This window comes from Clarias gariepinus, chromosome 8 (assembly GCF_024256425.1).
Source record: "Clarias gariepinus isolate MV-2021 ecotype Netherlands chromosome 8, CGAR_prim_01v2, whole genome shotgun sequence".
Lineage (NCBI taxonomy): Eukaryota > Metazoa > Chordata > Actinopteri > Siluriformes > Clariidae > Clarias > Clarias gariepinus.
In genome coordinates, this window is record NC_071107.1 from 18673116 (window position 1) to 18685337 (window position 12222).

Genomic DNA, 12222 nt, shown 5'->3' on the forward strand with positions numbered 1-12222 from the left:
CCCTTAGGAGCCTGCATGCTGTTCATGGTGTAATTACCTTACTTTAGAAACATGGAATTGATCACAGTTGGCTGCTTTTGGTACAAGTAGCTGTTCTTTCATTGGGAATATTCCTGAGATAACGAAACACCAAGAGTGAAATGTTGTATTTTAAACTGTATGTGTGTTGATTTGTGAAAATGTGATTGTGATTTAAGATTAGTTGTACAAAAGTAGCAGAATAGAATCTAAGCTTCCTTACAGAAGTTGGCTCATTGATTATTATTATTATCATATTATTATAGAATGTCAGTGTAGTTTAATGTTCTATACAACAATAAAGAGGGCAAATAGACCAGTTACAGATAGATACTTGCTTGGTCTATATCCAGACTCCTCAACAGTACCAGCTCTTGTGCAATAGTCTGCTCAAGTAAAGAAGGGCTTCAAATCTCCCTGGCCCACATCTGGTTCTGCTTCTACTTTTACCCTGACAGCATGGCTCTGCTTTTTATCCACCTGACATTGTTTTATCTCAATCAGCTCACTGTGCTAAAGGCTGTATAACAGTCAAGACTTCCAGAATGCCACTCAGACACATCAAGGTGGGCTTCCCTAACTTATGCAACTGTAAGGGAAAAGAAAAATCTGTCTGGAACAAAATGTTGCATTGCTATTTGTTTGCTATTATATTGTTTATTCTTGTTTGAATTAAACCAGCTTTTGTCCTTCTCATTAATGTTTTATAGCTTTGTACCCTATTAAATGATGCATTAAATTAAAGACTTAATTACAGGCTTAGACTTTAATGTGCTTTGAACAACAGTGATACATTAAATATGCTTTGCATTAGGCTATTCTGTTGAAATTATGAGATAGTCACCCATCGTTATTAGTGTGGCAACTAAAGTTTTAAAGTTGCCCACCCTATAAAATCAGGAATTTTGTAATAATGTTATTACGCACATCTGGTCTAGGAATTTATTTGGGTTAAATGTGGCTATATTGTAGGAATTTTATGTTTACAGCGTTTACACACCTTTACTTTAACAACTTTACTAATCACGTTCTAGTGATCTGTCTCTGTAGGTTCATTGGCTCATCAAATTGAAGGTTAAACTGAGATTAATTCCATTTTAAAATCACATAAAGGTCCTATACAGACATACAGGCAGAGAATCGCTTTATCTAATGTCAGTACCGCCTAAGGCATTTCTGTTTTTTTTTGTTTTTGTTTTTTGTGGCATGTCACTGATAATCAGGTTTGTATGTATGCATGCAACCAGATTTTTTATTTTATTTTATTGACAGATTAATTGATTGATTGTGGCTTTAAGAGCAACAATTCTCCTAGGCATAGAATGAGAAGGTTGTCCTCATTCATTGTGAAGACATTTTAAAGAAAGCCCAGGTCAACGAGTTCATGACACGTTGGCGCTTTACTCTTTTCTTTAAATTGAACTATCATTCTGTTAAGGGTAAAAAGGGTATTTAAAGATGAGTAGCTATTTGTCTTTGGTCAAGGCCACCCTCTGGCTGACCAATAATCCAATCTTTTTTAAAAATTAAGAATTTGTAAAAATGTGTTATTTGTTTCAAAATGTATTTATTTGGTTTATTTATGTATTGAATGTGCTTATTTATGTATTAAATGTGTGTATGTGTGTGTGTGTGTGTGTGTGTGTGTGTGTGTGTGTGTGTGTGTGTGTGCAAAAATAAATGTAGACATATTTGAGTATGGCATTATAAGCAAATACATCAGCCTTGAAACTTAGCTCTGCTGGTACATCACCCACAGTTTTGGCTTCATCAAATCCCTCAGGGCCATTTGAGATGTCTCATCTGCTTCTTTTTAAAGAGAGGAAATGAAGTCAAAGGGCACTGAAATATTTGTGTTTATTGTCACTGCTCTTAACTGATAGAATTTCAAAACAACCAACGAGCATGTGCTGGATAAGTTCAAGTTATTGTAGACCATCCAATAGCTTTTGCACTAAAATGCTTTCCTTGGCACAATTCTGTGTTTGTGTCTGCCACTATTCTCTTTGTGGTGTGCACTGATGAACCGTTTACAGTTTGTGTGCAGCATGTAGAATATTTTTTTTTCTGTTGTCTTCTTTAGAAGCTGCTTATCTTTCTGTTCTTTTCTTGTGGTGTTATATATTATATATTTAGAACCCAATAAGTTTAATGTTAAATCGAAAATTATCTTAATTATTGATAAATTTTCTATGACTTAGTAAAAAATTTATGATTTAGCTTAGTTTGAATTTTAGAAAATCTTTAAAGAAAAAAAACAAAGATAAAAACAGCAAAAGACAGGTTAAATTAGCTAGGTAGGTTAGCTAGCCTTTGCACTTAGGTATAAAACTTATAGAATATAAAATGTGGCTCTATACTACAGGGAAGGTCAGGTAGATTCAAGCCTTTTTAATATCTAAAAAAGTGAAATGTGGCCTTCTCTACAGAAACATAAACACATTTATTATAACACATTTAGATAAACATTTATTTAAAAAATTAGAGATGTATTGTACTGTCAGCGAATATTGTATTTTAAGATAAAGTTTGCAGTGCCAAAGTTACAACTGTGTTTCGCTTTCTCCCAGCCAGGTCTTTAGACAAACTGTACAATTTTGCTGATTGTGCTGGTCTGCACCTGATCTTTGGGCTCAATGCTCTACATCGGAATCCTGACAACTCATGGAATGCCTCCAGTGCGTTAAGTTTGTTAAAATACAGCGCTGGCAAGAAGTATAACATATCCTGGGAGCTGGGCAATGGTAGGTCTGTTCATAATACTAATAAAACTGATCTGAGACTGTGTTTGTCTATGGCAAGGAATCACATATCATCACGACCAGTTAGTATTCTCATCCATGCTGACATGGCATAACCATTGAACTTTAAAAAAACAACAATAAAGCAATACTATATTTTTCGTCATCCCAAAGCTCTGTTGAGCCTTAACTGGTGAGGACAGATGGAGCTCTGGAAATCATTACCACACTTGGGGTGCACAGACTACCAGTTGCAAGAAACTTTTTTTTTAAATGACTTACATAAAAAGCAAGTACTGTACACATGCGAAAATGAATACTGAAATTTTCCTGAGCTTAGAACCAACCAAATAAGTGTTGTGTTCCAGTCCAATGTAGACATTTACTATCTACAAACTTTACAAATTTAGGGAATCCATTTGGTGTCCAAATATTTGCTTGGAATTTAATAATGAAAGAACTAAAGAAATATAATAAATATACTACTAAGGCTTTTTTTCCCTTTTTGGTGCATTAACTAGGGCAGTTATATTGTATCTTTAATGTTATATCATCATCCTGTTGAATTTTTAAATTTGATTGGACAGGAAATATTAATTAGCTTTTGAATTGTCATGAATGAATTTACATTTAATGAATCCTCACTTACATTTACTGGGATGTAAATGAATAAAAGTGTGATTCATCGACAACAAGAAATAATATTTTGCAATTATAATTTCATAAATTATTTTTTTTTCTGTGCCATAGAATATTTAAATAAAATATTAAAAATATTTTTAATATTTCATTTCTGTAAAATATTAAACAATTCAACATGTTGTTTTTAGAAAATAAAATTTAGGCACAATGGATAGGACCTGTCCTCCAAAGGGGTGTAAAACGCAGACATTCACAGAATAAATTACACTTAGAGGCAATTAATTCTAGTCAGTTAATGTCCTGGTTTGTTTTTTGGAGATGGGGAAAAAAATGGAGAACCCAGAGGAAACTACACAGGGGGAATACATTTGAAAAGGCACACTGGCCGTAACCCGAGCTCAGGATAAAAACCTAGGCTGTGGAACTGAGGCACTAACACTACATGCTGCTCCACCGTACAGTGCAAGGGTTAACATTTAAATTCATTTTTCTTTTCGTAAATTCCAGTATTTAAGGGTTTATGAAAAGCAGTTATGCTTTTTGGATTGTTCTCATTATAACCATAGTGAGAACAGCCATCGTGACTAATAGAAAATCTGTTAGGAATCATAGTCAGGTTTCATGAATATGATTCATTTTCAAACAAACGAGTGATCCATAAAAAAATAAAAAGAAGCAAAAATGTTATCATGGGGTTCATGTTTATTAAGCCAACATGATCTATTAGAATGCTCTGGTATAATAAACACCCTGTGGCGTATAGGGGTACATCCATAACAAAAGTGCATAATTTTAAAACTGTGCTTTGAATAAAGATTTAAAAAAATGTTGTGATGGTTATATTTTGAGTGCTGGAGGCCTCACACTGGCTAAGGTTTAAAAGTCAAATACTTCCAATTTTATCCTCTCATGATCAGTGCAAATAATAATTACATAACAGTCTGTTTTGCTTTATGAATAGCTCATATGAAGTATTATAACAATACTCTATTGTCATTGTATTTAACTTGAAAGATTATTAATGTTGTCATAAGTAAATATAATCTAATTGACCACATGCATTACATCTTCAGTAAGCTACAATCCAGGCAGCCCAAGCAATCCTTACTGTCTCACATGCAAATGAAAGCCAAACATGTCTTACCACTCAGAAAAAAACAGCTCAATTTGATAAAAAAAATATATATATCTATTGTAGCCTGTTTCTTCATCTACAAAACAAGATTACTGATTGGAGCAACAATAAATAGCATATAATAATTAATGGTGCACTGAATATTGTATTTGCATGTAACGCCCATATGTTGTTATATCTTTTATCATATACTTAAATAATTACATTGTCTGAGCTAATATTTAAATATTGCACACGATTATTCAACATAATAACACTAAGGTTTACTGAAATTACAAGAATCCCTCATAAAAAGGTAATTTAAACTTATACTCACTGAGCACTTTATTTGGAACATTCTACTAATACTAGGTAGGGCTTTACTTTGCTCTTAAAATAGCTTCAATCCTGACTTTAGCCTGACTATGCAACAAAACATTCCCATCCACAGAACTACTGCACACTAGGTGTTTCTTCTCTCTTGATTTTACTCTCTACTGAGTAAAATCTGGCAACTTCTGTGCATGAAAATGACAGGAGATCAGCAATTATAGAAATACTCAAACCAGCCAACAATCATGCCAGGATTTAAAATCACTGAGATCATATTTTTCCTTATACTGATGGCTGATGAGGACATTATCCAAAATGCTGGTCCATATTTGCATGATTTTATGCCTTGCCCTCCAGCCACACAACTGCCTGATTAGATAATTGGATGAATGTGTAGTCGTACAGGTGTTCCTAATAAAGTGCCTAGTGAGTGTTTATATCAAAACAAGTGTTTATATATGAACTTATATATAATCTTATACTAAACTCTTGAACAACTTTTAGAAAGTTAATGCAGTTGGTGTCCAATCTTTTTTCTAAATTAAATTAAGATAATGCTTTTGAGATCAGTGTTTCTTATTTTAGACACTTTTTTTCCCTTGTAGAGCCGAACAGTTACCGCACAATGGTAGCTCATTCAGTCAACAGCAGTCGACTGGCTCAGGACTACATTTTGTTGAAGACTCTGCTACAGTCTGTCCGCTACTACAGCCGGGCCAATCTCTATGGTCCCAACATTGGCCGTCCTCGCAAAAACGCAATCATGCTTCTAGATGGGTGAGTACTGTGGGAGGCTAGTGATTACGTTTTAATATAACCTGCTAGCATTATGGCTTACCCAACAAATAACACATGCCAAAGAATAATGACAATAAAAGCTTGTAGGCAGCCACTATAAATCTGTTCACTTTGTGAATCTGGCATTCTCTCAGAACTGAATTGTTTATGCAGATGTTCACATCAAGTTGGTAAAACTTGCCAAGCCCAGTTGGGAGAAGAGTAAAAACATATTTTCCTTTAAAATGATTTCAATATTTTATTTTATTTTTATGTTAGGCCTTATGCCAAAGCTTGTCCTGTATATCAAGATCCAATGTTTGTTTATTTTTCTTTATTTCTTTGTGCATTTCTCTACTTATCTAGAAAATAAACTGTGTTTTTTAACCTCATCAAAGTAGACAGGTTAATTGTGTTGAAGGTTTATTAAGTTGTAACTAGCCTGAAGGTGTGGAACTGATCAAAGTAAAATTTGTGAATTACAGGGATTTTACAATGCAGTTAGTCAACAATGTTGTATCTCTAATGGGGAGTTGCTTGGATTTGATCCCTAACCATAGCATGCAATTAGACCACGTGCAATCACTGTGAAAGCATAAAAAGCACAACAAAAGCAGGGAATTATTTAATTGTGTGCCCCCCCCCCTCCAAAAAAACAGCTGCTAAAAAGAATAAGATTAATTTAAATTAAATGAAAGCAACCAAAAAAGCTATCAGTACAATGCAGTGAGATTTATAATATTGCCAGAATGTGTATGATATTATAAATAGCAGGAATAGTGAAGTGAATGGATTAATACACAAAGTAGGCAGTGATAGGTCCCAGTCACCAACAAGTGTGAGATAATTCATTGTGCTTTCTTCTCCATGCCCACAGAACATTATAGATGTTTGGTTATGGCATAGTGAAAAATTAGATTTATTTGTTAATATATGAGTCAACTGACAGTTCATTTTACTTTATGTGCAAGGACACTTAATTTGAACTCAGCTCATAAAGTTATAGTACTGCTCTGGTACATTTCAAGATTGTCAACAATCTTGTAACACTTACATTATGAGCTCAGCAACACACATAGAAGGATTATAGAATTTGCACTAAAATTAAAATAAGAAATATTTGTACTAGTTCTGTCCCATAACTTTTATTCTCATGTGCTTTAGCATAAAGAGCTCACCACAGTAACTGTCAATTCAAAGCCAGACACCTGGTGAAAATTCTATTTTTTAAAATGAGTGTGTAATTCTTGCTGTTTATCTAAAATAACAAATATTATTATAGCCAGGACTTGTCCCACACCAGAATTCGAATAAACGAAATCAGTGCTGTCTCCTGAATGATCATGTGGGTAGATTGTTGCCTGTAATGAAATGCAGTGTTGAATGGTTTCCTACACATCATCTTATTTATCTTGCTTGCAACTGGCTGATCATAATGGGGATTCATTACTGAGTCATTTATCATAGGAATTTGCTAGAAGGCTAGGGACCTTCTACTGCAAAATGGTATTTTGTCATACATTTTGTGTAGATTTAGATATGATGACTATCAATCTGGAACATTGCATAATAAGCAAATTGTTTGCAATACATTGTTAAAACTAATGCCATGTCCACAACTTAGGAATTTAACTACTACTACTACTACTACTACTACTACTAATAATAATAATAATAATAATAATAATAATACCCTGACATGGAGAATTAGTTTCACAGTCATTAAAACTATGTAATGCACATTGCAAAAGAGGGGAGTCTCTCACAGGGGTTTATTTTCAGATGTTCAGTTTTATTCGATTGGAAATTTGTGTTCCATTAAAAAAAAAACTAGGATCAGTCAGTGGTGTTAGAAAAATAGTGGTGTTAAAAAAATACATTTAAGTTTTAAAGAGAAAGAAACCTGGCTCATGCTTATACTGCCCACAGTATGACCCGAGTAATTTACAAAACATCATGGGAAGCAATAAGGCCAAGTACCACTGCATCACAGCTAAAAGTAAGCTTACATGCTTTATACAGTTCCACAAGAAACAGGACTATTTCATCTTAGTGACTCTTTCACAGAACTGGGAATTTATATACAAGATGTTTTGCCCAAATAACTTATTTTGTGTAATTTGAATTCTTTCTCAATTACATAAAAGAAGTTATTTGATCATATAGGATCATATAAGAAGCCTTCATCATTTTGTCTTTGTTGATGCTTTGTAAGACTTTCGGTCTCTATAGTGGAGCATATCACAACCATGTTTATGTTGCTCCCAGTGGGTTATTGCTGGCGCTCCTTGCACCAGGGAAATCTTCGGTCAGCTAAATGAAGTGTCACTCGATTGATAGTGTGGCTGAGCAATATTCCACCTGCATAATCCCTGCTCTCCAAATCAAGGCAATCACACTTTGTTCCTTATAAATCCCTCTGCATGAATATTTTACATACTGAAAAACATTGTTTCTTTTTTTGATGTTCAAATGTTATTCATAGACTGATTTGAGGTAATATATAAAGTTTTATTGGTATATTTATCAGATATAAAAGGCTTGTTTTTATGTGCATAAGGACAGGATTTTTTTTTGTCTGAACACTAATTTAAACTGCCTATTCTTTTGTAGCTTTGCCATGGGAAGAAAAAAACTCATATCATCAACCATACTGTGATTATTGCTGATTTGTATGAAAAAAAACATCATTGTTCAATGACTTTTTACTGTACTAAGAGAGTATTGTGTGTGAGTCTGTGTGTGTGTGTGTGTGTGTGTGTGTGTGTGTGTGTGTGTGTGTGTGTGTGTGTGTGTGTGTGTGTGTGTGTTTTGTGGCAATTGGCTATGACTTTAACATGTCTGGTAATGAGACCATTTGGAGACAGAAAGAGTTTGTTAAGGTAATTGATTGGTGTACAGACATGACCAAGCCACACATAAATATGTCATTGCCTTGTTAGGAAGTGACATGCATGAATGCCTCCTGCACATAATCAGAGGCTGTTGGCAGCAGATGTCCGCACATTTTGGCTATGCGATCAAAAAGAAATCATTCAGTTTTACTCTTTTAGAATTTTAGCGAATACATCAAAATAAAGTACAGTAAAATAACGTTAAGCCTTCTAGTTCTTTTATAGGTAATTTGTTGATAGCTGCAACATATTGTTATTCTATGTAGCAGTTAAACAAAGTGTACATTTGATTGCAACTTGTCTGTGTGCATTGCATGATGCAGACAAGTAATTTTGCTTAATTGCTCCACAAATTCTGTCATAATTTCTTGGCCATGAACTAAAATTATAGCAATTATAAGGACACTCTGAGGGAAAACACACAGAAGGGAAAAAGAAACTCAGAACCTTAATAGTTTTGCGGTCTTTAGATGCCTGCCAGATATTTGGCCTCTTCACTTTAAATTTTTTTTTTAATACCATATCTGACCTACTCTTCCTTTCCCATGTAGTTTCTACAATGAAATTTTGGCTAACAGTGATGAACCTTTGACCAATAACCACAAGTGGTTTGCCAAAGACATTTTTTAGAAATAGATGTCACCCTGTGTTGCTAAAAGTTGGAGTTTAGTTGGAAGTTAACAACTGTCAAAGCTCTTCAGACAACAAGGTCTGCCTGGTTACGCTGACTTTGGAGAGGAAAAAAATGAAGGTGTGAACAGTTTTACTGCACACATCACACTTTTGCTTTTCTTTCATCAGAATGACTGTTTAGAAATAGAGGCCTTCTTAGAGTGAAACATGTTGCCAAAAAAGGATTGTGCAGATTTTTTTGCTAAACTGTCAACTGACATCTGTTCAAAGCTGGTTTACACACTGGCTGAACGATCACCCACCATCGGCCTTATAAACAAGTTCCCCATGTGAGTGTGTCTTAGCTGGCTTTGACATTCACTGCCTATGCCATTTACAATTGCATCACAGACAGGAAAAGCAGCTATAAATAATGTATACTTCCTCTGCTATATTTGCACTCACCAAGCGAATACCCTTTTTATTTGTCTCACAGGTTCATGAAGAACGGTGGATCTGTTGTTGATGCAGTTACGTGGCAACAGTAGGTATTTTACCCTTTAATTTTTCTATTCTAATTGCAGTTTTCTCACTAGAGCAATGGAAAACAGACCTACAAATGTCCCTTTAGGGCATTACCTCTAAAGTCAACTTTTTAGATGCATACCCAAGTACAACAGTTTGGATTTGTAACCTTAGATTTAAATAATGTACAGCATGGTAATATAGAACTGTTCCACAACTATTTCACATCACAAAATCACCACTACTAATCCAAAACTGCTTCTAACCACTTGCTCTGTATACCTCTGTCCATAATTGCTGACACCTGTTTGATGAGAAAGTACACACTCCCTCCAAAAACATGCACACCTAATTTAGTCCTTTCTTCCTAATCACATTAGGAACAATTACTTTAATGTGATGCAAAATCATTTACCCTTGTCTGCATCTGGTTTCTATAGAAGTCAAGCTAGCTAAAATCAAACATTTATTTTTACATTTCTGTATAGTGACACATAGGTTTATGGTACATCTGTTTTGTTGGTTGATTTTGTTTATTTCTAAACAATACATTGTGCAGAATGTCTATGCCAATAAAAAGTAAAGGAAAAAGAAAAGGAAAAGGGAAATATTCCAACATTTCTCAGGCTCCCATGGGCAGTATATGCTACCATTTGTGTGAAAAGATTCATATTGTAGTTATAGTTCATATGGTTGGATTTCATTAGTATAAAAACCAAGAATAGTGTTAGGTAATTGCGGTAGACTTCATTTTGAAACTTAAATAGGTTGTAATTAGTTCAACGGAATTGCTATCAGTCATTTTCACTAAGCATCTGGTCAAGACTGTGGTGAATTCAGAGTCTATCCTTAGAAAACTGAGTATGAGGTAGCAATATAACCTTTATAGGATGCCAGTCTATCTCAAGGCACTGTGCACACATGTATTTGCACACAATTTTACACCTAGTGGTAGCCAAATCATATGCTGGAATGTTTCTTCTAGGAAAGAAAACCACATGGATATGCAGAGAATAACCTGATCTTTGAATAAACCCTAAGAACAGTTATGGCTCCACCTTCTCCATTTGCTTAACTGGCCCTTATTATCAACATATTGTTTAGTGTATGTTCAGATTTTGAAACATTTTTTATTATTGTAAAATGAGATGGACATATATTTTGTCATTGATTTCATTTTCCATCTAAATTGGTTATCAGAATATTATATATATTATATTACTTTTGTCCAGGAAATTGCCCTTTCTCTTAAAAAGATGAGGTGTGATCTGCTTATGATTTCTGCATTACATGTATACACAATTTCAAATTACAGAACATATATGGAATTGCGAATCCCCTCAGTTAGGTAATGTGTGTCTCTAGAGAGGCAGTAGGTTTGGAGAGATATATACCTAAACTACCAGGGTAGAGTCATTAATCCAGAGGTTAGCTCTAAATAGGGGAAACAGGATAAAAAAAAGCTGTGTCCTTGGAATTAAAAACACACCACACACACTGACAAATTTAAACCATATGCTTTAACACATTTACCTTTAGGATTATAAACTTTTTTATACAGCTGGAACACCTTGACTACCACCTTTCATGACCTACTGAAATACAGCACATACTGTATTTAACTTAGGTATTTGCTTGACAAAAACATCCTTTTTGGCATCTTTTTTTAAACTTGAATTTTAAGTAACACAATATACTGTTGAGAATAACCGCAGAGCTTTTCATATTCAGTATCAACAATTTTCTGTTCTCTCTTTCTTAAAGACTCACTATTTTTCAGTGTGTCATGAAACAGTTGCAAAGTATTAACATTTTTTTCTTAGCTCTCTGTCTTTTTCTCTCCCTCTGTCCTTGGCTTTCATTTTTCAGTTATCCAGAGTTTTTCTATTATAAAAATGTACAATATGTTAAAAATATGGCCAAACTATGTAGGTTGATCCTTACTTTAACATACACCCTGATCCTTAAATGCTTAATGCACAGACACAAAGTAAAGATAATGAGGAATTGATGTTGAATGCATGTTAAGTGATGTTTGAAATGTAAGGATTATGAAGATTGGTTGACTCTACAGTTGCACAGCCTCAGTCCCACTGAGACTGTAAAATGTGAGGGTCTGTGTCAACACATGTTCAGCAGGTCTTTATCTCTCAAAGACTTTCAAATGGTTTGATTAATAAGAGTTCACAGAAGCCTCCTGCTTTCCTGGTTCATTCACCAGATGTTCAGCGCCATCAATACTTCAGTCTGACCTGTTCTAACTTGACATGAACAGAGTTAACTAAAAGGAACTCTGTATCTTTTTAGGCTATTTATCTTGACATCTTAATATACTTCACATTCTAAATCTTTTAGCTTTTCGGCAGGCTGACCTTGGTTGAGATTCCCAGTACCATTACAATACAGAGGTCATGATTAAATGGAAGAGTGAGTGTCACATTTAAACACTCTCTCCTGTAGTTATTTTAATTTTACAGTGATTTGGGGAACCAGCTTTTTTGAGCATGGTTTCAGGGTGTCTAGCAATGCCACAATCATGTATTTTTTTGGTACATGAGCCCTACCA

General features: G+C 34.4%; 1 protein-coding gene across 2 annotated transcripts in view; it reads left to right on the forward strand.

The window, feature by feature from the left end:
• hpse2 (heparanase 2) overlaps positions 1–12222 on the forward strand; it is a 52508-nt gene that overhangs the window by 16157 nt on the left and 24129 nt on the right. For both annotated transcript variants that reach the window (XM_053502959.1, XM_053502960.1), the window contains exons 4-6: positions 2589–2762; positions 5454–5625; positions 9628–9675. In XM_053502959.1, coding sequence (XP_053358934.1) covers positions 2589–2762; positions 5454–5625; positions 9628–9675 — 394 coding nt within the window. The remainder of the gene's footprint in view (positions 1–2588; positions 2763–5453; positions 5626–9627; positions 9676–12222) is intronic.